We start from the raw sequence: 27,302 nt of genomic DNA, 5'->3' as shown, positions 1-27,302 counted from the left end.
TGAAACTGGAAAGTCGAGGCGTTACGGCGACGTTTCTTTATTCGCTCGCACTCCAACACATCACTTTCCGATGTAATCTTTACTCCTTTTCAAAGGAGAAAATCTCATTAAGCGTTCCTTTTTTCCTTCAGCAAACGTTTCAATGATTGTCTCTTATGTCTGCAAAAACTTTTCAAAATCATCGTCTCTTTACTCATCGCTAGCAGCGTCTCTCCCTCCGACTCTCATTGCCCTCCCCCGCCCGGCAGCGACCCCGAATTCCTGTATCCGCCCGTATCGTATTCACTCGACTTCGAACTTCATATTTTCGACGAGCTTTATTGGATTCTACGCTCGTCCGTTTGATCCTTACGCTCCTCATGAAAGTGTAAAACGACTTGCAGTGCATGGTTGTGCATTACTTAATTTATTCAATTAAATAACCCAAAAAATACATAAATCCTGATAAGAATAATGAAACGTTATCACCGATCAAAACGGACCTGATTGATAACTATCCAAGTATGAATAACGATGATGACGAAAGTATGAGGTCGAATGTAATAACCTGAATAGTTTGTACAATAACTGGGATGAAATCAATTAAATACCAATATGTTATTAACAGGAAAAAACGTACAAATTGTGGCTCGAACGATAAGTAACAAGGTGATGGAATCCAAGGGTTTCTTGAGCCCGCCGGTAACTTTCCGGTAAGCAACTCAGGCACTCGATACATTGTATCGAGTAGGGGGTCGAAACGATCGCAAAGGCGGTATACTACGTATACACGCCAAAAAAAAATCACTCAGGAGGCCCGTTTGGTTAGGGGCCCGGGTGGAACAGCACCCCGGCACCCCGGCTAATCCGGCCCTGAGGACCGCCTCAAAATTTTGGGGGACCGTATAGTTGCTACTTTAGACCCTCCAAACATCCCCAAAGTTTCAAATTCTTACGTCAATCAGGAAAAAGTCATACGGATTGTGGGTGACTTTTGGATAACCCTGTAGACTATCGATCCATGTACCTTTTACTAACGGCCAAAAAATGATACGAAGCCGATAATATATTTCAATCGTACGATGTTTGCCTCTTATTTTGTAGCGTATTTCCCTATTTCATAACGAAAGAACTTGTTACCTTGATTTGCCTGTACGATTATGCCCATTGACACACTAACACTATTTGGATGTAGAGTACGGATGAAGATTATCGAGGTTCGCCGCCTACATGTAGCACGAGAGTGAGCGGCGTGTCGGAGGAGTGTGAGTACTCATAGCTGTGAGTACGAGGGATGTTTTCGAGTGGGAGATTTCATGAAAACAAACATGAAAGGGATATCGTTAAAGTGGGAGATAGCGAGCCGGAACGGAACGGAACGGGGGTGTTGAGGCAGTAAGTAGTTGAAAAGGAGAAGCTTGGAGTGAGTTTAGGGGTGAGTTAGGGGTGCAAGGGAGCGGGAGCGGGGTGAGTGAGAGGGGATGACAGTGGAAAGTGGAGCACAAGTCCAAACCAAATTCGTTGCAGCTCTCGATGGCGGCGGAGGCGAGTACATTCCTCGGGAGCTGGGCGGGAGCGGGCAGAATAAACAAGGCTTTTCGATAAAGGCTTTATCGAGAAGGAGTGTCTTCAACAATGGCCGCGGAAAATATTCCAATTAAGCCGGGAGAATGACTCCCAGGTCCTGGTTGAGCTCAAAACTAAACTGAAATAGCCATTTGAGTGGGCGACTTTATATAAATAAAAGCCGAAGGAGCCATGTTCAAATGACCCTTAAACTTAATGGTTTGAACTCTTGGCAAAATAAAGTTGGTCCGGGCTCCTATTGACGAATAGTATCATTAGTTCTCTCGGGGTCCTTGTCCAGAGTCACTTGAGCGGCGCCGCAGTCGACCTCCGTTCCTATTCATCACGCCCAAGGACTTTGAAATTAAAACTTTGGGCGGAATTTAGCTCAAAAGCCTCACCGCTCCCTGGTTCCTCTCGAAAAGACGATAATTAACCCGGCGACCGAAACCGGAGCCGAAACTGAAACTGAAACGCAGCGTGGAAAGAGCTGCGTGAGTGTGAGCTGACTCGAACAAAAGGCGTGTAATGGACTCGGTATTTGCATGAAATGTTGCGCATGGCCCTCCGTCCCTCCGTCCCTTGCATTTCCGCCCGTATCACCCGTCTCCCTTTCAAATGGGAATAATCAATTTGAATTAAAAATCTTCCTTGTATCAGATCAATCAGGTTAATTGAACGTTATTTATTATGCCGACTCCTCCAGCATAGACGAAAACCTTTTCAAAATGAGCTGCGCCCTTTCACCCGTGTACTGAACAGACCCTCACTCGTAGATTTTAAGTGTATTCAATGAAATGACCCATTTTTGGCCTCATCCTACGGTCCAGCTTCAATCGGCTTAAAATCAAAATAAAAAGCCTTAAATTACGGGTGGTAAATAATTCATCCTGTTTCAGCAAAATTAGACCAGGCCAGTGTAAAAAATTCATATTTGCACTTGCTGCAGAATTTCTTAGGTTAATTTTAATGATAAGTAAAATATTTTATCTCTCCAAACGCTAATTCAATACGTTTCACGAAGACGCATACATACTGCCCTCTGAAAACCACAGTTTTTCCATTTTCATATCTTTAAAAACGCACGCATGCTTTGAAAATGTGTGCATTTTTCTATTTTTTCTCTTCAACAGGAACAATTTTATTGATTTTAGTACGATGAAAAGGCAGTAAATCATCATCCACATGGCGCGTCGGTTACCGGGCCATCAAAGTTATTATTTCTCATCTACCAAAAAACGTGGAAACTCTGAGCTTAAACCGACTTAATTACTGTTTTGTGAATGAACAGGAGTCGATCATTGAGGTACAAGTCTGTGCCTTACGAAACTGGTACGCACCGTAGTGAACGCGCAATGCGTGAAGTATCCCTAGTCGGTGTACGCGCAATGCGAGAAGTATCCCAGCAGTCTTGTAGGCGCTAGGCCGTGCTGGCCGCACAGCGTTTGGCTGTATTTAAACTCGCAGTCAGCGTGTTTCACTGTGGTGCGCAGATTACGTTTTTGTAGGGCAGTACAGACTCTTTGTCTTTATGCCCGTGTAATGTAATCATATAAAGTAAGTAGAGTGTCAAGAAATAATGAGTAATCTCGACACACATAATACGATTTCGGTGACAATAGGTGATTTCCGCTGGTCATAAAATCGTGTTTTAATGATCAATCCTTGTAGATCAGCCAAGAATAGCAAGATCTGTCCAAAAAGCGAATCTCCATGTTCAATATTAAGGGGATATCGCGCTTTGAAAACATTGGTTTATGACGTCATCCACCGCGGTAGTGACACCCGTGGAATCTTCCTTGCTGCCATCAATAAGCAAGACACACATTTTTGCAATGCTCACTCGAAGTGAAACTCGGATGAATGCAAGGTAAGGGTGTCACGATTGCGGTTGATGACGTCTTAAACCGGATTTTTTTGAGTGCGATTTCTCGGTTGCTGAAAAGCGTAGAAAGTTGCTGTTGGAAGGATATCTCCATTATTAGCTAAGTGGGCGCATTTCTGTCAAAGGGAACTATGTGCATTATGACGTGAGCCCTGATATGCATGTACTGTTATGGATCTCAGGACTCATGTCTCATTGCATATAGATCCGTTTGATAGAAATAAGTCCAATTTACAAGAATCAAGCACGAAAACACGATTCTGTGACCAGCGCAACCGACTCATTGCACAACTCCTATTTTTTTTCCATTTTGTAAATCTTTTGTCACACAATTAATCGATCGTTCAAATTCCTCTTGCCTTGTAAGACGATAACTTGTAAGATGGAGAGAAAATTCCGCCCTGATTAAAAGAGACATCTAATCCCAGCCTCTTTTCTGTCGGATTTCAAATCGAATCCGTTAAAAAAATAATATTCTTCTCTGAATGAGCAAGAGGTAATCCGGGAGCTTTCTCGTAAATAATTCAGCGATAAAAGTAAACTCCCCAGCGGGAACGGGACCATGAGCGCGGAGCCCCCGGTATCGGTTCACAACGACGTCTTAAACAACTCGGCTGTTGGTGTAGCTATCGCTCGGCGGTTTGCGCCGCCAAGACCGCGCCGCTAGTGTTATGCAGATTGAAGAATAACAGAGCCGCTTACAATCCGCGTCACAATGCGACAGATCGAAAACAAACACGGGCAGCCCAGCGACTCCGCGCTCTTGGAAATCCGCTCGGCACCTGTCAGGTCCCCTTCGCCGCTCGAGCAATCGATGGATTCCAGCTTTTTGCCCGGGCGGAACAGCTTTCCATCCCATAAATATGTATCCGAACATGAATCGTGACGCGTGCATTATTGGACGCGCGAGAGCGATACACCTCGACTTGTCGCCGCGCCGCGCCGCCAGTTGGGCGGGTCCGGACGTGACGTGGTGTGACCAGAGTTAAGAAATTTCATGAAAGATTATAAAAAGAAATTTCATTTAACACGCAGAATTCAGGATTAAACCCTTGAAACTTATGAATCTCCTTAAGTTCATTTAAAGGAACATGGTAAACTGTGAAAGGGAACTTTAGAAATGCCTAGAAAGTTGAGTAAAACAGCAAAAACATAATTTTGAATTTTTTATCTTAAATTTTGGTTGAACACACAGCCGTACCGGTTGAACACCAAAATAAATCTTACGGATAAAGAAAGACGTTAGCTTTCATAATTGGAGCAAAACAAATTTCTTGACTATAAAGAATCCTAGTGCCCCCTAATAGTATATCGTTCTTTTTTGGTACAAAAGGGAGGGATCTTGAACTATCTTTGAAACAATTTAAATGATTTTTTCATTTGTCTCTGATTTTTTCAGAAATTAACAGTTTGAAATTTGAGGTTAGGGTCCCCGGTCCCCCTCCCCATGATGAGCCAGAACTGCCAGAAGAGAAAGAGTAGTAAGAGAAGACCAGAAGAGAAGAGCTGAGAGAAGACCGCGCTCCAACTGGTCTAATTGACGAATATTATTCTCTTTGAAAATAAAAACAAATTCTGTTAGAAAAAATAAGCATTTTTGACATTTTGTCGGTCGAAAGAAATTTCATTGGGAAAAAAGAAATTTCATTTAGCAACTCTGGGTGTGACGTGGTCGTGCGTGCTTTCCGTGGGTCTCGGAGCGACTTGGCAACAGCGCCTCTCAATCGCGGAGCAGCGTTCACTTAGAGACCGGAATTCGGCGCCACCCTCGCCCCTCATCCTCGGCCTCACATGCAGACATTGAGCACCCGTACATGTATGTCCTGCACTCCCGTGCTAAGGAAAAACACCGTATGAACCTTCGGACGTTGCCAAGTTTTCTCTGATATAAACCGAAATTACTGGGAAAATCGTGAATATTATTTTCCAAAATTTTCAGAAAATTTAATACGTAGGTAATTTAATCTAAAATATCTGAAAATTTCTAAGAAAAGTATGCATGAATATTGTCAAAAATACATGTTTTATCAAGGACAATTTGGCAACGTCTGAAGGTTCATACGGCGTTCGTCCTTACCACGGTAGCATGCATGCATGTCCTGCAGTTCAAGTTCGATTTAGATGCGCCATATGGAAAAACGAAGGGTTGGTTCCAGCGCACGGATGTTGGAGGGCGTTCACCGTGCGAATCTTTCCATTTTTACTTGGAAATAATTGAATTGTTATTTAAGATACGGTGACATTACCTGTTGACGTAAGTACGAAGTGAAAACTGAAAGATAAACGGCTCCAAGGCCAAGTTTGATCAAAAGTTGGTGTCTTTCACATTCATACAGTTTTAAATTATCTTATAAACTGTGTTTACACAACATCATATTTAAATAAAAAATGATTTTATAATTTCAACTCACCAACGTCAAATAAGTTGATGGATGCAACGGCTGTACAGATTGAACTTTCTACCGGAAAAAATTGTGAGTGCCGGATTTTTAGACTGTTGTATATAATTTTCATGCCTCAGTGTTTTCCCTCTTTTTTTTAAATATTTCTCCGCGCCTCGCCTGAGTAAGTGAATTTTAGGAAGGATGGGTTATTTGGTATCTGATTCAAAGTGAGAAAGAAGGTTATTCTCATAGTTGAATCCGTTTCGAGCAAAATTACTTGCCTCAGCGCTCAGGTTCAGTAAATTGCTTTCTCGCCGTTTTTACGCTTCAGAAAACATCTTGGCTTTTCTCGACGGAACACAGTTGGTGGCAAACAATTATTAGCCAAATGTGGACTTTTTCCTTTTCTTTTCTTTTTCGAGCGTAACAGCTCGAAATGTTCGTCCGCCATTTGAAGGAATCTCAACATGTTTCGTGATATCCTAAATGAGATTGATTTAAATATAGGACGAGCGTAAGGTAGAGAAGAAGGGAAGTAAGGATTCCTTTGCTTAGCTGTCTTGGCTTCGGAGTGACTGTGGACCGCGAACAAACGAAGGAGGAGGCTGAGGATCAGCAAGAAGAATTGCCTGCAATAATCATCGCTTTGAACTGTGACAAGTTGAACAAGTTTAGGTGAAAGGGGACACGAGGAGAGGGTGCTAGCAGGGGACATCAGGGGGTGATAAGGGGGAGAGAAGGCAGGGGAGGTTGGGAACGGCTCAACCGAGAAAGTCTGATTTACTGCCTGCCACATTTCTTTGCTTAATACCTATACCTTGGTCGCAGCTTCGGCGGGGCTCACCTTCTTTTTCTATTTCTTCAGTCACTTACCGCTCTCCACTTTTTCTTTCTTTTTTTTTCTTAGTCACCATTTCCTTTCCTCCCCTCTTCCCCCTTCGCCTGTCCCTTCGTGGCCTACTGAAAGACTGAATCGGTCCGTGCTCTCTGAGCCTCGCCTTTTCCCACGTTGGGGGAAAAAGCGACGACTGTATCAAGATACCGGACTAAAAGATAAAAATGACCTCATAATGCTCTTACCTTCCAAATGTTTTTCCTCGAAAGTAGTAATGATTGAAAAAAGGGAAAATTTCTCCGCGATGTTTTTCTTGCAAGCCAGGAAACTTTCGAGCTAACTTAGCTCATACATTTCCTCCTCGGAACGAGAGAATGCTTTCAGCTCCTTCGTCCTCTGCCGGGACGGAGAGGTTCATGTATCGTAAGAATCATCTCTCCAAACATTGCGGAGTAAAACTTGATCTATTTACTACTCCGCCAAACCCTGGCTCTCGATTTTCCCACCCGTGAAACTAATATTAGGTTTAAAGTTCGCTGGGGAAAAAAGAGGGATGGAATTTGAATTGATTTATCTCTTTCAGCTCTCAGGACATTAAATAACTATTTCATGGGAGAGGTTGAGATTTTTATTCATGTGAATTGATGAGATTCCAATGATAGAAACTGAGGTGTATTTCGGGTTCCTTAATATTTTTCTCCGGGGGACAATTTAGCCTCTCTTAAAAATTAAAAATAACTACTAATTTCTTCTTGAATTTTATGCGTACTGGAAGCAAAAACTGACATGTTTTTCTTCAGAGAGATATAAAGGTTTTTTAGAAAGATTAGTTTCGAGACATGACGATTACAAAACGTATTTTCCACCGGTTTAAATGGTTAACGGTGCACTTAAAATTAACTCTTCTGCATTCCGATCACCGCTTATGCCGCGACGTTGAAAATACTAATTTCCTTTGAAAATTCATTATAATAACCTCAAATTTTAAAGACAAAATAAAACGCGGGAGGTTTTCCCACATGCGATGTGATTGTTAAATTTTGGAAATTAGACTAAAACAGGCTACTTCCTCGTTTGCACATATCACTCAGTGGCGTGGCACGATTTGCGATATATCGATTGATCTGTCATATAGATCTACGGAGAAGTATCGATAAACAGAGCATCCGCAGCGAACACCTTAATAATCGATTATTTACCACAACTTCAAAGGGGGAAATATCGATGGATCGCAAAGCACGCCACGCCACTAACGGTCTCCGCATCTCTTTCCTCCTGCGACTTATATTCCCATGCTGCCCTTCAAACGTGCCTCACAAAAAAGCGCCCCAAGAAGCTGTGATATCATGCTGGGATAGTTGAAAAACGGGAAATGGAAATAAGAAATCTTAGATGCGTTTTATTCCTTCATGCTCTTATTATTTTCACATATTTTTGCTCTAAAGCCTTCTTCATTTATCTTCACACGGACAGGCGGCATGGGACCATTAAAAACTCGTTCTTTCCTCGAATTATCATTTCACGATGACTGCTGTCTTTGCGGCGCATGAGAAACGTATCAGTTAAAAGAAAGAAAGCGTAGAAAAGAGAGAGGAGAAGGGAGCCTTGTCCTTACGCTTTGTTCTCCGGTCGGTGCTTTTTTGCCAACCTTTTAAAGCTAATTGCTCTTACCTATGCTTTTTCACTTTTTTAATTACTAGAGTAATTCAGTCTGCGTTATAATTAGTGTCATAACGGAAGCGCGTCTTGAACGCCCGTGTCAGGTTGAATGCCCACCCCTTTTTTCTCGTCCCCACTCACTTTTTGCACTTTCATCTTTAAGTGTTGACGCAGTCAAAACAGAACACTAATTTCCACGTCAATTAAATTGAGAATCTATGAAATCTCCCGAAGTCAAGAATACTGATAAACATCTTGTTAGTTTTTAAACTTGCTTCGTATAAGGCATCTCTGATGAATTTCCCGAAGATGAAGTACCCTCTCGCCCTTCCTGACCCTTCAAGGCCAAAGACTTCTTTTATGCACCAAGTTCCAAGACGGACCAAATTGACCCGTGGTTGAATAGATTTCAGTTAATAGTTTTTAAAGTATTAATATTTATGTTGTTTATATGTTTCTGAAGGTAAAAAATACTTTTTTTTGAAATTCTCACCTTTTTTGATAAGATAGTGGCGCTTTCTCTACCCCCTCCTCAGCCACCGTAACTCCCCGAGGAGAGATAAGTCGGGCCAATTCACCTGGCTTGGAATTTTTAGAGGTAGTCGTCAAAAAAAAAAAAAAATACCCTGACACGACACATTTCTCGCCAATATACCGATTTTTAGACGTGCACCTTTCAGGGCACTTGAGAGACCTCTAAACACTCTTTTACTCTAAAAATGATTATCTATTTGGACACAACATAGCATATTTTGAACCAAGTAAACCTTGACTTTTCTGAGGTTGAATAGTAAGAGACAAGAGACAACTCAAAGCGCGTTATTGACGGCGCAGTGATACAATTATTCGTGCTTGATGGATGTCCGTGTTGCATCATGCGAAATTGAAGGCGGTATGGCGCGAGGCGTGAACTCGCGATGCTCCACTTCACGCGGCCGATGATGTGTCGCTCAGATTCGGGGAAAGAGTTATACAAACGAGGCCCGATTACGTTTCTCCTATCTTCGGCTGAGTTGACACTCGATTTTTTATATCATTTCTTCGCGTTGATGTTTGATTCTTTTTTTTCTTTTTCTTCTTTTCTTTTTTTTTATTTATTTGTGGACATACGAGAGAGCTCGTAAGTAATGGTAGTACGGGTTTCTGGCAAGCCTCGAGTCAATATGACCCGACTTGGGCAACTGGGGGTTAAAATAGAGTCTCCTTTTGAAATTCTAGTTCAACCCTTATTTTTTCTGGCTATGTTATCCACCAGAATGAGATGAGGCACAATTAATCCAGGCCCCGATTTTAGAGTATTTTTTTATTATTTATTTCTTTTCTTTCCAACTTCCATCGCGTTTTTATAAAAAAATAAAAATATCACAATCACACACAAAGGGATACCTCTAAGAGAAAATTTCACGAGAAAACCAATGAAACCACTTTTAAACCTCGAAATTTTGTATAAACGGAGTTATAAGCGTTTAAAGTTTCCAATTTTTGTCCGACCTCTCTAATCGGTTCGTTCCACTGTGGACCGGTGCGAGGGCGGAACTTGAATGAAACAAAAATTTGTTAACTACATAGTCTAGATGTTTGCCGGCATGGAACATGAAAAATCATGAGCGGGTAAAACATTGAAGAGACATATTCTGAATAAGGAGAGCAATGAATTTCAGAGGGAAGGGCGTGGGTGGAGCGAAGAGGGTCCTGTGGGAAGCGAACCGCGTGTAGAGCAAAAACTCAAAATAAATGATGAAGTTGATAGAAAAAGAAGCGAAACACGAACGAGGAGTGGAGTGAAGTGATTGATTGTGCTCTCTTTTTTTCATATCTTATCTTAACTGAGCAGTGCATTTCTACGCGGGGCAACGGCCCTCATTCCAATGGAAACAGACAGCCATAGTCTTCAAGCGATTTTTGTGCTCCTCTCCGAGCAATTTCAGACCTTAATCCATGAATATTTACAAAAATGGAGGCGGGAAAAATCAGAGATGGGGTGAAAATTAGCTGCATTAAGAAAGTTCACTGCACACCGGGGTCTTACTTTACTCCGACAATTCTAAGGTTGAGAATCCAGGTAGAGTTTTTTTGATCTGCTGAAGCCGGAGATGAACATGACACGCAGTCAGAACATGAACAATTTTTTTTTCCTTTCTTTCTTTTTGTTATCCATTCGGGGATCGAGGGTGAAAATCGGCTAAAAATGTCCCTTGGGGACCATCCGAAACTCCATACAGGTTCGGTGATTGACCTAAACAGGGAGTGGGGGCGTGCAAGCAGCGAGCACCCACCAATTGGATATCAGGACAAGTTGGAGACGCCAGGCCTTATCCATGAACAAAATTTGTCCTTTATAATTTCCTATGAGTCTCTTGGACGTTTTATGATCTTTTTCCTACATGTTCTCTCATTTGTGATATCACGACAGGGTATTGATATTTTACAGAGCTTCGCACAAATCCTGGGAGTAGAAAATTCTTAACATTTTAGTCTTAAAAATTGAAATCTTAAAAATTTTCAGAAATTGAAAGATTTATATCCTCAGATCTTGATGTTTGATCTGTAAAGGGTCAAGCAGACTTCTTAACCGCGCCGAGTTACAATGGACCGCATTCGATACATCAAACAGGTGAGATTGTATCGATATCGGTTGGTTCAACATATAATCATAGCCTCGAACGTCAGTTTAGTAATCTGAAGGAACCGGTTTTTTGTGATAGATTTGTTATACTCATGAGTACTAAATGGCCATGAAGAGTGAAAAAGTTGAGATTTTTCTCATTTTCAGTTTTTTTAACTTAAATCCTAAAATATTTGTTTGGGGTTACGCTCTATTGTTTTGCACCAAACGATACATCGAGCCATTATCAAATACGATCTATAAAGCAGTGTCGGATCGTGGATTTCCTTCTCTCTCCTTGAACAGCAGACCAAAATATCTTAATTTTTTGCCATCATTTTAAATTTTCTAAAAGACATTCCTCATCTTTTTTCTCCCATGTAAGATTATATCCGGCGTTTACTCGCTTGCCCACGCATCAATTTTTTTAAACGGTCGAGAACAACGCAAATGAACTACTCGGGAAGCTCCTATCTCCCGCGAGTAGCCTGAAAATTAAAGACACGAGAGGTGAGATAAAAATTACTGCAACGAGTTTACTCACAATTACATTCACTCATGATTAAAAGCGACTGCACAGAACATAAGAGAACAGGTAGGTAGTTTCATCACTAGGCAGAGAAAGTTACCCGGCAAAGCACTGCGGAGGGAAAATTCATTACGGAGGAATAAATTTTAACTAAAGTCGCGCTCTCGGCGGAGTAACGCGGGGCAGCCGAGGAACGGAAGAGAATGAGGCAGCTTCTATTAAGATATTATTTTCACGCTGTAAATTTGCAAAATGTTTCACGCAAGTTAATGAATCTGTTATAGGTTGCTCTAAAGGGTTCAAGAAAAACTGAAAGAATGGAATGGGGCATGGCTGAAGGAAGTGTTAAATTTTACGGAGTTGCGCCTGGGTTTTCTTTTAATTATTTAAAATTCCGTGAGCAGTAAAAGAATACAAACGTATACATCTTCCCCAGCGAGAGCAAAGCCCCGAGTCATGCAGTGAGGGACAAACATAAAAGAAGAGGAAGAAGAAGAGATGTCTATGTTTATTTAAGCTGCTTCAATATTAAGTCTTTATTGTCAACTCGAGAGCAGAGCTAACACTCGAACTTCGTCGGCGAACGATTCCATATTTTTTCTTTTTGTGCACCCTCTAAGGGCAAGGACGGAGAGGGAAAATATAAAGTAAAAACGAGGAAAAACAATGTTAATGCACTCTACCTTCGGGGCAAATATTACTTCTTTATCTGAATATACATTTAGGGGTCGCTTTATTCCGACTTCTGTCCGATGATCTTCAGTAACGTTGCGGATTCCTTCGCTCTAAGTACCTTGACACCTACAGCTTTAACTTCTCGTCATTATCATTTTACACATTGAAATTTCAGTTACCGCAACATTCATTTGTAATTTCATGTTTTCATAATGTGCATGTGGTGATTGACAAGCCGAAGGGGCTTTTTTCCGACAGCGAGACTTTACTTTTAGACTGAATTTCAAGCGCTTGATGGTAAAATCACCAACTTCCTCTAAATTTTAAAAATGATGTAAATAAAATGTAAAATTCAATGATGTAATGTTTTCTAAATAGTAATTATATTCCAATATAATAGCACGTTTAAAGAGCTCGTGACTATCAACATCAATCGGTAATGCATCTTTGCAATGAAGGAATCCATCACAGGTGAAGGGTGAGAGGAAAAATAAACCCGAAATTATCCTTTCTCTTAGGGATGAGAAAAGGAAGTTGAACAAATTATTTGCTTTGGCTAATGGGTCAAATGTAAAAGTTGTGTTTTCGATCGTAAAAAAGTTTTAAGTGCTGGCTACGCGACAGACATTTTCCACTTAATCGGCACCAAATAGTTTATTTTCGTGCCGCAAGTTGTACTTTCTTCGATGTAGCAGTTCCTAATTTCCTGAGTAGGTGTACCGCAAGGATAATGATAGCCTCACTGCACTATTTCTGTATAGAACGTCTGACCACTGGTGGAGGAAGAAAAGTTCTTATTTTTTGTGTGCAGGATTGAATGTATTGGAAATAAGTGCAAGTTAGTAAAATATATATCACTGCGCGCAAATAATTCAAAAGTCTATCGATCATCTGCCGTGTGTAACGCATACAATATTATCAGGAACTGTTTTGTGTTCATATCTCTGATATAATTTTCAGTATCATTGTTATAGAGATTTTATCACTTTAAATTAATGCATATTGAAGCCTAATGCTGCTGGTTTGAATCAATCGGCATAATCAGGCAGATGAATACCTCACCAGATAAGTCAAGTCAAGAAAAAAGAGGCAGCGTAAAAAGCGCCTTCAAAAGAGCAAGCAGCAACCGGGACATCCGCAATGCTCGAATAGTTGTATCATCCCCTAATTGTGTTTCACAAAACCGACTCGCGGCTCTTTCTTCGCACAGAAGTCGGACGAGACTAAGATCAATCAGACCAACTATTTTTCACATTGCCTAATTTTCTCTCGTGATTTGTTTTTTCAACAGAAAATTAATAAACAGAACTCCTTGAGACTTTCTGTCACCTATTTTACCGAGATTAAAAAATAAACTCACGTCAGATTGCTTGGTTTTCTGTTACAACCGTGGAGCAAGAAAGAGAATCGGGCAACGCGTTTTTCAGTCAGGATTATTGAGGTAGTTTCGTCACATTTCGATGGCTAAAGTAGGATACCATATATCGACGGTGAAACTACCAAACCACGTATCTCGTTTGCGGTGTTTAAAAATCTACGCTCACATTTTATTTTTTTGAAGTAGACCAAATCAATACCATTCCTTGAAATTTTCACGGAATTTTCTCCGCACAAAGAGGAAAAATCACAGAAATTTTCAAGACTGGATGTTAAGTAGTTTTTCATTTAAAAAATAAAGTATGACAGGAAGTCTGCGACGTCGCAAACCGAGATACGTGGTTTGGTAGTTTCACCGTCGATATCTTCGTTGCAGTGTTCCATCATGTCCGCTTTTATTTTATTTTTTCAAGGAGAAACAAACCAACCTTATACCTCGAAATTTTTACAGAACCTGTTGCTAACGGAGAGGAAAAATCAAGAAAGTTTTCGATGAGTTACGTTGACTAGTTTGACAAGAAGTCTACAACGTCCCAGGCGGAGATACGTGGTTTCGAACTTTGGCCATCGATTTGTGTTCGCCTTTTTTTAACAGTAAATAAACTGCGTAACAGCGTGGCTCGCTACCGTCAGGTCAACATAAGCAATAATCAATCAGCACATAGTCTCAATGATTATAGGCATAAAGAAAATGTAAGAGGTGGAGAAGGTATGAGTGTTTCGAGGTTATAAATCCAATAAGATGATGAAATATAGTATTCGCTCGAAGAAGTGAAACATTGATAATTGATACGGGAAAAATATTGAAGTGGAACCCTCAAAAGAAATTTACTCCGGTAATACTCGAGTAACATGCATATCGACGTTGTGAGTCGGCAATCACATAACTCGGTTAGCGCACGTCGTAGACTTCCTGTCTTACTTTATTTTTTAAACGGAAAACTACTCAACGGCAATACTTTCAAACTGCCGTGATTTTTCTCCTCTGTGCGAAGAAAATTCTGCAAAAACTTCAAGGAATGATGTCAATTTTTTCTCCTTTAAAAAAAATAACATAGAGGCGGACATTTTCAGACACCGCAAACGAGATATGTGATTGCCGATTTACACCCTCGATATGCATAAGTAAAGTGTACCTGTTTTGCATACCATTAAAAACGAAAATGAGAGAGACTGGAGGAGATCGCCGAGAAACAAAATCTAAGGTCGACGCCGCTTTTCGGACAATGGATAGACGTTGAACTTACTTTTATGATTCGGTACTCGAGAATTACTTTTCCCGCGATTGGGATCCCGCAAAAATGGTCAAAAATGGTCAACCGCACGTATTCACCGCTCAGCGCGGGCGTCTGCGATGGGGGGCTAAGCCCAGACGCGTAATTATAAGCTCATAAATATGCAAATTTTCCCAAATAAAGGGTGAAAAAAGGTCCAGTTCACGCATGCATGGTCTCGTTTTGCATAAAAACAAAAATCCTTCGAGTGAAGTTGAATTTTCGCTTTAATCTACTCGGCGGGGTCTTTATTATTGTGGAGTCCATTGAAAAAGCTCTCGGCACCAGCTTCGCATTTCGTAGGTGGACACCGAAGATTTAACTAACGGTGATGTGACCATGGCCGGGTGTCAGGGGTAGTCGTGTAAGGGACCCAGGCCGAGGCTGCTGTGCAAAGGAAGAACGCCGTATGAGCATTCGAGAGTTGCCAAATTTCCCATGATGAAACACTGAAAAAAAAATATCGGTGTATTTATTAAGAAAAGGGTAAAATTACCAAGAATTCAGGGTTCTATTTGATCCCAGTTTTTTCTTGGTAAAATCAACATTTATGGAATTGGTAATTTTACCGAGAAATCTCGGAAAAATTATTGAACTTTCTCGGGAATTTTACTGGACCTTGGTAAAAACGCCAATATTTTTTTCGACTGTGGTAGTATTACTGAGATAAAATGGCAAAGTTACCGCGAATTGATTACCAATAAAAGTGGTATTCTTGCCTGGAAAAAACAGTAAAAATACAGGTTTTTAGGTAAGCTTACCAGTGTCTGTCTTGGTAAAATTACCAAAAATTGGTAAAAAAAAGTGAGATGGTAAAGGTACCAACGGACCTTGGTAAAAACGCCGAGAATTTTTTTTCAGTGAACATCGGTTTATCGGAGGAAACTTGGCAACGTCTGAAGACTCATACGACGTTTTTCCTTAGCACGGCAGCACGGGAGGGATCCCCGCACCCCAGAATCAGCTTCCGCTCGACTTATCACTGTTTTTACTTCTCAAAGGATTTAAATAAACTGAAACTGGTTAATTAATAAGCGGCGACCCTAACCTGAAAGGGTCCGTGAATAGGATGGCGGTCCCCGCGTCATGTGATTTTCGTTCTGGTCCCATCTCTTTCTTCCCGCCGCTTTTTGCCGCTCCTCTCCTTCGACGGGGACTTGGCGGTGTAATTAGACTTTGTGCTCGACATTCTGCCACAATGAGTGCGAAGGTCGCAAAATGTCATTCTACGCGTGGGCAACGTTGCCGGTGCACGTCAAATGAATCCTCGCGTTGCACGCCGAGACTCGGGAGTTTCCGGCACATCCATGATATTTGGCAACAGCGCTTATTTCACCCGTCCCTGTTCTTCTTTTTAATTTCTGATTTGGACGTATTTCTGCCAAACGGAACTATGTGACACGAGCCCTGAGACCCATAAGAATATATGCTTAACAGGGCTCACGTCATAATGCACATCGTTCCGTTTGGCGGAAATACGTCCATTTGATAGATCAAAGAGTGAGTGGTTCGGTCGATAGCTCAACTTGGTCCATTTTCTCCTAGTTCCATGCTCAATTTCCATGCTTTCATCACCCGCACTAACCTCAGTGGACTGATTATTGAAATCGATAGACGAAGCTATAGACAAAGAAGACTTGAGGAGTTAGGAGCGATCCTATTAGTTACAATGGGTGGTTCCCACAGACTAAGGGAGAAAATTATGGACAAAGTATAGGATCTCTCTTGGGAGGCCGTTAGTTAGCCTCTTACCTAACTTCTTTGTCCATTGCAACCGCCCGCCTCCACCAATAGGATCCCTCCATACCCCTTTTGTCTTTTTTGTCTATAGCTTTGTCTAACAATTTCAAAAATCGGCCCGCTGCTGCAGTTTATAAAAACTTAATCTAACTTGAAACCGTTCCGTCTTTCAGGAAGTTTGCTCTGGTGCTCCACTTTTGCACAAATTATATCATAGGCTAGGGGCTGAGCCCTTCCGACCGATTCGCGACCCCCCCCCCCCCAGCGCTTCGCGCCTCCGGCGTTATGCATTACGCGTTACGCTTATGATTTCATATTACAGAGTATGATATTATTAGTTTCAGTAGATGACTAACGCTGTAATGTCTTTCAAATCGTCATTTAAGTAATTCCGTTAGTCGTCACATAAGCGATTCGAGAGTGTTGGAACACAAAATGAAATATTATTTCAAGCATTATAAATACTATAAAAAATACTTCAGGAATCTTCAAACTTAGGGAAACGCGCGAATAAACTGAGATTGAACTGCGCTCGTAAGAATAAATCTAGGAACGCTTAAGTTTATCTTGACCTTTACATTTGTTGTTATGTTTGAGAGAATTTTTCTTTTTCTTTCTTTTTTCTATGGTTCGTGGAATAAGCCACATGTAAGTATCCCTCCCGCACCCCAGTTAGGGAACTCTAGTTTACCCGTGCATATAAGCACGCCCTTGTGTTGGCGAGACTGTTTTATGTTGCGCATCATATAATTAATAAAAAAGTCATTAAATATTTATCCAAATAATAGGGAGTGCCCAAGCCTTTACTTAATTTATTAACAAGTATCCGCTATTTTCTTCCAGAGAAAGGAATAAAAACTAGACGAGGCGTCTCTCAGAAACGGTTGCTGTTGCATCCTGATAATCAAGGGTCTCGCCGGAAAATAGGTCATAAATTTCACGCCAGTTATATATCACGTGTATTTGGACGTTATGGCCAATTTCTATTGAGAGGTTAATGCTAGCAAATAGGTGGTATAACTTTCGCGCAGTTTTTTACGATCTGACAGGAAAACAAGCCTCCCCATAGTTGTGTTTCTGAGCGAGCTTTATGATCTTCGCGAACATTTTGCATTAGCTCATCCGGTTTTTACTCTTAGCGTTCACTCAATGCTGTATCGTCGTTTTCTTGAAATTATTCTTTTCACTTGTAAAATTCCATTCAATTAATCTGATAAAAAAGGAATTTCGAATATGTACTCGTAAATTAATTTTGATAATTCTCTTCCAATATTTCAAAGTTTTAATCTGGACATCTTTAACTAGTTTTCATTCATGGAGTATGATGTACAGTAAAAATTAGCAAAAAAGCCTGTAGTTTAAAAAAAAATTAGAAAAAACAAGACAAGTTCATGAAAATCCATCCTGTAAGTAGAAAAAATGCTAGGAAGAAAAACGAAACAAGTTTTTAAAAATTCATCCTGCACATTCTGAGAAAAATGTTCCCTGAGGTCAAAAAACGTTGCTTAGAGAAGAGCATGTTTGATTTTTTAAATAGACAAGAGGATTGGATCTTTCTGTGCTTAACAAAACGTTGCATATCTTATTCAATAATACTCAGTTTTTAAATACTTAACTTTTTTCTTGAAATATAGCTGAAGGTATGTAAAATTCCACCAGGAAAAAAAAAATACGATTTTTTTTTCTTTTTTGAAAACTACTAATACTTATACCTAAATCCCTTTATCACAGCAAAAGGAAAGAAATCAAGTGCGCCTTTGATTTTTTGATCAAAGGAGGCGACCAGCTTTCGAGGGAGAATAGTTGTATTCTATACTTTCGGCATCGATGTTGTTGTTCTTTCACTCATGAATTGCATCCTGTTACTATCTCGTATCGCAACAACGAGTGCGGAACTTCCGAAAGACTACCATTACTCGTCTCGTGAATAAGAGAAGAGTATGGAAAAATCTGACTCATCATAAATGCCAAAATATTTTTTAAACAAATTAATTTCCAAAGGTTAAGAGGACCCCTCTAGTTCCTTGAAAGATTCTCTCTCCCAGGTTATTTTTGTAGCCTGACCCTTTGTTATTTTTCGCACCGTGCAAGGCATTTCAAAATCCTAATCCAATGAAGCAATTAGCACCGTTGCCACTTATGTTGCCAAATAATTTTATATTAATAATCTTCGGGATTCATGGGCCTCACATAGCCAACATTAAAAAAAAAAAAAAAAAAAAAAAAAGAAGAAGAAGAAGAAGAAAAGTACCTGGAAGTATCGTAGAGTGAACAAAATAATATCTCGTCAGCACTAAACATTATTAAAACAAAAAATCTGGAGCATTTCGGAGCTCTATAGTCCATCCTTAGCCTGTGCTGCAACCCTAAGTTTAGGTACCAATGTAATCATGCCGTATGGTGGTTACCAAGAAAAACGATACAGAATACCGATGCTAAAAGTCGCCAAATCCGTATCTCGATCTGCGACGTTGCAGATTTCTTTTAACCTAACGAGAAGTTTTGAGGTGGTACTCTTCATTTAAGCGAAAATATTGAAAGTTGGATCACGCGAATAAAACGACGTTATCTATCTAACGAACTGCAATTTCCCTTCAGCAAATCCAATGGTTCGATCGATATGGAACACCGACCGTTTGTAGTGGCGTGGCGTGCTTTGCGATACATCGATAGATCTGTCATTCAAACCTATGGGAAAGGATCGGTAACAGGGCGCTCGCAGCAAACACCTTAATAATAGATTCTTTACCATAGCTTCAAATGGAGAAATATCGATAATCGATCATTCACGTCACGCCACTGAACGTTTGTCTCATAATATCGAAATTATTCTTTCAGAGTACTCTTTCAAAAACTACAGTCATCTAAAAATTCTCCAAGTTTAATGGATTTTCACATGGTTATATCCATATTGCGAACAAAAAGCACGGTTCACGGAAAAAAAATGATATTGCCGATTTAACAATTTCTTAGTTAAAAAAAGTGTCCTACATGTTTCAATGTAGATGGTACAGTAAAAAAATGCTAATTTAACCGCAATGTAACCAAATGTGCTTAATTGACGTGATGCACATTTGAAACGTATTTTTATGTTATATATTTAACAATTAATCATATTATATTTTTTAATAATTTAATCCTTAAATCAGCAATCCATTGTTTTACCCGAAACCCACCCCATGCTGAGGCGTAGTATGCGAAACGGGTGGAAGTCAAAACCCGCGGGCCTTGATATGCCGGATCTGATGGAATATGGTGGTTAATCCCTCATATCTTCGAGAAGATTCGCCATTTTTTTCTCTCGGTTACGTACTAAAAAAAAATCCATTTTTTTTCCGTGTTCGTTAAAAATATCTTGGGCAACACGACGGACAAAAGAATGGACAGAAACATTGGATCTAGGCGTCCTCTCAGGTTGAGAATGGAGGGGGAAGGAAAGTTCCGCCATGGGGGGGGGGGGGGGGCGAAAGAAAACGGAGCTCATGGAAATAATGGAGAAAAGTTGGCGGTTTGACGGTAATTACAAGGCAATAGAACTGAGACGTCAGCACTTGTGACGTATGTTAACTCTCACGATTACGATGCAACATTTTATCAGATATTCCCTCTCTGTTTATCAGATATTCTCTCTCTGTTTGGCGTTCCGTTTCGCGTGCGCCCCCGATATTACGCCCGGCAGCGACCGTTACCGGCTAATTATGATTAGCCGCGCTCAGTTTCATAACCAAACACGACTCCTCACCACCCGCGGCAATGGCGTTTCCCTCGATTCTCCCCGTTTTCTCCCGGGAGCCAATGGGGCTATTAGGCCTAACAAGATTTTTCCTCCCGCCGCTATTCAAACATCAACAATGCTCCCGGTGAAATGCTGAAAACTCCCTGTAATTTCCAAACATGGGTGGAAACCATAGAGATATAAAGGAGGTGTTCGCATTTCGATTTCGGGCATCTTGGATTTTTTTTTGATGACGTAGGTCGGTGCGGACGATTTTTCGATTTCCTTGGAAAAAAGTTATGCTTATGGAAAAAAATTATTCTACACTAACTCATGGCCCGGGAATTTATGAAAGTAGCCGCTAAAGTTTAATTTGACGCACTTTTCCATGATTATTATTCCAAATAAATTCCTAATCTGTTCTTTAATTGACGTTGAACGACATTCTCTCACCTGGAAGCCATTTTTTTTTTTTGGACGAGGGAGTTTCGAGTCGAGGAGATTTTCGAGTCGAGTAGATTTTCGAGTCGAGGAGTTTTTTCTCGAGTCGAGTGAGTTTCGAGTCGAGGCCGTTTGGAGGTTCTTCGAGTCGAGGAAATCCCGAGTCGAGGAAGTTTCGAGTAACGTCTTAAAATTCCGGCCAAAGTGTTTGAAATTATAACAGCGGTAACACCATCGCTCTGTCTTAACGAATTTTCTCCTCGGACCTGGTGCGAAACGCAATAGCGTATCTCGGTAACATTCGATCTTAGTACAATTATAAACCATGAAATGATGTGCCCCATGATGCCTAATGATGCTTTAATGATGCCTGATGAGTGATGAAACCTATGAATGTGCTGGCCTTACCTATAGCGACAAGTACAGATAGGTATGCACAAAAAAATAAGATCGATTGCTTAAATTATTGTCAGTCGTTAACGAGGATTAATGTACATTTTGGTCTAAAAGTGAAGTTTATACGAACTGCGGGAATACTACAATCAATAAACTTGAGTCAGAATTTCAGAGAGACGAAGGGAGGGAGAGGGAGAGAGAGAGAAAACGCATGTTTACCTTGTAGAGGTGGAGTTTTAATTTTAAATAAGGGGATAAACCAAACATTTTAAAGTTTTTCAATCATATTATGAACTTATAATATTTTAATGTGCCACACCTCATCGGACAGTTTATAAAAAATGTTTAAGAATGTAGAAAGAAAAAACACGCAAGGAGAAACTTAGCTATCCAAAAAGTTTTAACTTACCCTCTATTCCGAAAAATATATTTTTATTACATTAAGAAACAAGGAAGTGTAGGGGGAATGGAGGGTGGTCTCCGAGAGGGTGGCTTATGTGTGTAGCCGATTTTTTTTCTTTTAAGAAGTATTCAATTATTGAAATTGCCCAGTTTAAAATTCCATCTCATATTTTATCGCATACAAAAGCGGGCATTTCACGTAATGCCTCACGAAAGAGATAAATTATTATCATACGCATTTAAAACACAGGTTGAATAGAATAAATTATTTTCAGTGAGTGTGAAATTAGTTGGTTACCGTGCAAAGTCACAACCAGACCTCTCCTTGCATATAAAAAATGGGATGCGCGTGACTTCCTTTTACACTTTTTATCAAATGTTTTGTCGAGTCCTTTTTTTTAAGCGTGCCAGTAGGGCTCGCTTTTTGAAATCACTCGGATGTACCATAGTACAGCACACCGATCAACCAATGCTATTCAACGGGCGGGCGGTCCAAATTTTTTTATTCCTCGGATCCGTTTCTTTGAATTTGAACCGTTATACTGTCAAACCCTGGTCAAAAAATTGGAAAAAAAATTACGTAATACTACGGATCTGGGTGTTTCCTTGGAAATTTTAAACCACCTCGTGTGACACAAACAAAAAAACTTGAGCACTCCCTCACGAGTAGCAATGAAAGCAGGCTGAAAGGGTGTTTGATAAAATTTACGCACATGGGTTTTAAAGGAAGTAACAATTTTGGTGTTCCGTCTGATTAATTTCTAAATTTCAAGACTTTAAGCTCAAGGAACAGGGAAAGATGGTTGATTAAAGAAGCATTCAAATGAAAGTTAATTCGTAAAAAAAAGAAAGACAGTAAATTCGACTAATTTTGTAAATATAAGCCACGGTAAAGTCATGCAAGATCCTGCACTAGGTCCCCCTTATTCTTGCATTTATTCTTATCTATGTATTTTTAAGTGGCATACATGTAGTCTGGGTGATGTGTGAGAAAAGGTCATATCGACGGTGAAACTACCAAACCACGTATCTCGTTTGCGGTGTTTAAAAATCTCCGCTCACATTTTATTTTTTTGAAGTAGACCAAATCAATATCATTCCTTGAAATTTTCACAGAATTTTCTCCGCACGAAGAGGAAAAATCACGTACATTTTCAAGACTGGACGTTAAGTAGCTTTTCATTTAAAAAATAAAGTATGACAGGAAGTCTGCGACGTCGCAAACCGAGATACGTGGTTTGGTAGTTTCACCGTCGATATATGGAAAGCTAAAAAGGAGTAGACGTTAGCTAGTTTGTACGTTTATTATATATTTGTATAAAACCAAGATAATTAACGCTGTTATAGGTGGTTGTATCACGCTTTGGAAACTAATAAAATAAAAAATAAAAAAAATAATTAAAAAAAGCATGGGTTCAAGCTGTACTCGAATATTTAGAGAGGCCCGTGGACTTGAACTGATGTTAGGCATGGTTAATCTGGGAGGCACTGAAACATAGATGCAAGACGTGAAGGCATGGAAATTCCAGGAGAAAAACCTCAGCGGGAGCATGTCAAGTCTGGATCTACGTGAATTCAGGGAAATAGACGGGACATTTGTTCCGTGCGACGAATCACTGAATTGGGCTGGAAGATTTGTGTGCATCCGTGGCGCGGCGCGGCGTAAGGGGCATATTTAATTAAAATGTTTCAGCGATTCCGATAATCACGCGTCGTGCCGCGCCGCCGGCTCCGGATTACGAGGAGAGCGCCAACACATCAACACATCTACTTAACACATCAACACATCTACTTAAGAAGAAAACTGATGACGAGGGCGACGCCCGAGTGTTGATCGCACAAATTATGCCGTAGACGGAAATAATTATCATATCCGCGCGCATTCAGCTCATGTTAATATCGTTTTAAACACTCGTTAAAGAGCTCCTTCATCAAAGGACGTGTCTGTTATCCTTTCATTACTAAACATAATATTCGCGCAAGACTTAACACCCCTCGCCCGCCCAAACCCTCACCTACATTTCACCGCCTCCCCCTCTCCCCCTCGCCCACCCCCGGCACCGCTTTCACGCTCAGAGTCGTATTGATTGTCAACAGTGGCTGCCTCAAGTGCATGCTTGTAAGTCACGACACATATTTCATATTAGGATCGTGTCTGATCAAATTTTATCCGAATGTTTTCAATGCTCCAGATATTTAAATCTGTCCCAGTGATTGATTTCCGCCACCAAGTCCGTGTTGGGGCTTTCGATCGATCGGGGACCCTCCTACCTTCCCTCCACTCCGCATCCCCCTCTCCCACCGTCCCGTAGTTCACATCGTTGGTCGGGGACGAAACAATCAAGGAATTGGAACGGTATCAAAACAATAATACCAAAAAGAAACTTTTTGTTACGTTTTATGTTGTATTGTATGTGTTAAGGTGAGATGATTTTGCCTCGTTAAAAATCTTGGATCGGAATCCTCGGTGCATTTCACTCCGGAATCTATTTTACACAACCGGAAAGGAAGAGGAGGCATGCTTAGGGCAACTGAGATGGGCTTTTGGCAGAGGTCTGCTGGAATCTCGAGAAGAGAGCGTATTTGCAATGAAAAGGTGCGCGAGATAATGGATGTGGAGAATGACATCGTGCACGATATTGTCCGATATATCTTCATCGAGTTATGGGTCAATTTGAATAGAGATTTCTCAAAGTACAACATACACTGAAAAATGGTTACACTCGTTTTTATACTTTAATTTTTTTTTTTATTTTATTACTATTTTTTGGTCAAAGAAATCAAGAAAAAGAGAATAAAATTCAATAGGCATATTCATGTACTAGACATTTGGATTGGAGCAATACAAACTATTAGACTATTCCACAAACTGATTGCGGTGGACGCACAGGTCGTAAGACGGTATGTTTGGGTTTTTTAGCCACCGTGCGTTAAAGTCAGCATAAGGCTGATATCTGACGACAGATGAAAAAAGCTCACACACAAGCACAATTTTCCCTCGAAGAGATACGTTGTTTGGTGCAACACCAGTAATAACCATTCAGGAGGGCAACTGCAGACGCGTTACTAGTGTTGCACCAAACAGCGTATCTCTTTGAGGGAAAATTGTGCTTGTGTGTGAGCTTTTTTCCTCTGTTGTGAGATATCAGCCTTATGCTGAATTTGACGCACATTGGCTAAAAAACTCCGACATACCGTATTAGACGATTGGATGGAGCAAAAGCTCATGAAGAGTTTATTTTAATAAAAATAAATATTCATAACTTTAATTTTTATGTGTTATTATTCGGTTTGTTGCAGTGATGGACTCAGTAGAAAATCCGGGAAAACACTGGAGCAGCAAATTGGGACTCTCCGAAACTTGACGATTCTGTTAAGCGCCGCGTTCAGCAGTCACTTTATTTACCCTGTCCTTGGCCACGAGGATCCTGAGTCGTATACAATTCTAGCCAACCTCTGGAAACTTTGGCTTCCCACCGAGGCCCTCTTAACTTTTACTAAAGGTAACTATTCATCCGGCACACTTAAGTTTTTTATCTACAATCTTCTTGGCAATGGGTCAGTTGCGCTGGTCACGGAATCGTTTTCTCTAGTAAAAATTGGCGATAGGAGCTGCGTTTTAAAATACCATAGGAGTTCTTATAGCCGCCTGAAAAAGGCGATAGAAAATCATATAGCTGGCTGTAGAAAGTGGAAAAAATCATACGGCCGGGCTACGAGAAGCGATAAAAAATTAAACAGCCGGGCTATAGTTCCTGTCGCCGGGCTTTACACTTTTATCGCCTGGCTGTTGCTTTTTCGTCATCGACTATAAAAGGCTATAAGAAATTGTGTAGAAATTCGTGTGCTTTGTAAATCTTTAACACGGAAAGAAATTAAATGTTGATTTAGCATTTATACTCTTAAAAAGATGTCCGACAAGTTTCAAATGCTGATTTTACATTTTAACAAATGCTAACGTAACTACGCCCTTTGCAAAACGTACAAATTAAAATGTTATGTTTGCATTTCTGTATTGTAAAATCAGCATTTGAAACCTGTCGGACATCTTTTTAACAGTATAAATGCTAAATCAACATTTAATTTTTTCCGTGAAGTTTGTACGGAATCACCATAATATTTACAAAACGCACATTATATATTCCTTTACTACATATTTGTTTTCATCAATTAAAATGAGAATAATCCATACTGAGTATTACAGAGTGTGCAAACATTTCTAAGTCATGAGTTGAACAACGCTGACTCCACGAGATTAAATATTAGAGCCTAACACAAAGCGGAGCGACGCGGCGGCGCACTGGCGCCTACAAACCTAACAGAGATACTTCACGCATTGCGCAATGCGTGAGGTATCCCTGTTAGGTTTGTAGGCGCCAATGCGCGTTTCGCGCTGGCTGCCCGCCCGCCGCGCCGCGCCGCAGCGTACCACGGCGCTTGAAGCAACTATTTCACACCAGAGGTATTGCACAGTATCATACGAAATTGAATGCGCTCCAACATATTAGGAATGGCAGGTATCCTTCAAAAGTACGGAGCTTTCCTCGCAAATAAATCAAGATACTACGGCCCAAAAAGAGAGTGGTAGTCCAAAAACTCACTAAGTCCTAGCATCCGTAATTAGTAACGTTTAGCATACACTTTATCGTCAGGCTGTTGCCTAATCGCCATCGGCTATAAAAGGTTATAAGAAATTGTGTTGCCTGCTATAGAAGCTATTGGAAATCTTACAGTCGGCTGTAGGTCTATGGTATTTTGGAACACAGATTCTACTGCCAATTTTTACCAGGGGTTTTGATGCTTGATCTTTGTGGATTAGCTAAAAATAAAAAGATCCGTCCAAACAGCAACTTTCTACGTTCAGTGTTAACCAAGATATCGCGCTTTAAAAAGTCGGTTTTTTGACGTCATCCACCGCGGTGGTGACACCCTTGGTTTCTTCCTCTTGTGTTCATTCAGTGTTGCAGAGGGCACAACGCGAAATTCAAGGACATCAAACATAAGTAAACCGCCCAATCTCTTCGCGTCAAGTGCATCATCTCCTGATAAAAAATCCTTGAAGTGCGAATCCGCCTGTTTTTTGAGCTTGTAATGTCCTTGAATTTCGCGTTGTGCCCTCTACATCACTGATCAAACAGAAGAAGAAACCAAGGGTGTCACCACCGCGGTGGATGACGTCAAAACCCAACTTTTCAAAGCGCGATATCCGGTATACCATGGTGATTCTGATCTCAGTTAATAGAAGTGCATCTTCATTAGCGTTTATTAGTTGATTTCATTTCAATTAGGGGGCCACTTTTCCTGACCACTTCGCGCCTCAGGCGGTATGCGTTACGTGGTATACTCTTATGAATCTATATTCAAGAGAATGATACAGTCTTAGAGAATAATATAATTCAGGAGATGATGCACTAATTTAATTAAGGGAAGATTGAAGACACATTTTGGAGAATGTTTGAGAAGAGAGACGGTCAAAAAAAGTGAAAGGAATCGATAGAGATGAGAAACTAAGAAAAATAAAAGTTAAAGAAACAGTAAAAGGATCGTCCGTTTGATTTGATGAAACTCAGGCGGAAGTTTCTGTTTTGAGAACTTGAGTCGGCGAGCTTTCATCATTCGTGTCAGATGAGACCGAAAAAAGGAGGAAATCCAGAAAGAAAGAAAGGAAGACGGAAGTGCGGCCCCGTTTTTACTTTCCGATGTCATCTTGCAACAAAGGGAGTGCGTCCCTGGTACCGTGCCGTGCGGTTAGTGTCAGGAGGCGGTGAAGGGGATATCCGTCTAAAGGGAGGACCCGAGGGGGGGGGGGGGGGTTGTAGTTAGCGCAACGCTCAGTATGC

The 27,302-nt window shown here is 40.6% G+C and overlaps 1 protein-coding gene across 2 annotated transcripts in view; it reads left to right on the top strand.

The window, feature by feature from the left end:
- Positions 1–27,302, top strand: part of LOC109034134 (acid sphingomyelinase-like phosphodiesterase 3b) — a 165,059-nt gene that overhangs the window by 112,826 nt on the left and 24,931 nt on the right. For both annotated transcript variants that reach the window (XM_072298883.1, XM_072298882.1), the window contains exon 5: positions 24,763–24,965. In XM_072298883.1, the coding sequence (XP_072154984.1) occupies positions 24,763–24,965 (203 nt within the window). The remainder of the gene's footprint in view (positions 1–24,762; positions 24,966–27,302) is intronic.

The sequence above is a fragment of the Bemisia tabaci genome, chromosome 3 (genome assembly GCF_918797505.1).
Source record: "Bemisia tabaci chromosome 3, PGI_BMITA_v3".
NCBI lineage: Eukaryota > Metazoa > Arthropoda > Insecta > Hemiptera > Aleyrodidae > Bemisia > Bemisia tabaci.
The sequence above is the reverse complement of the archived record's forward strand: the minus strand, read 5'-3'. Positions and strand labels throughout refer to the sequence as shown.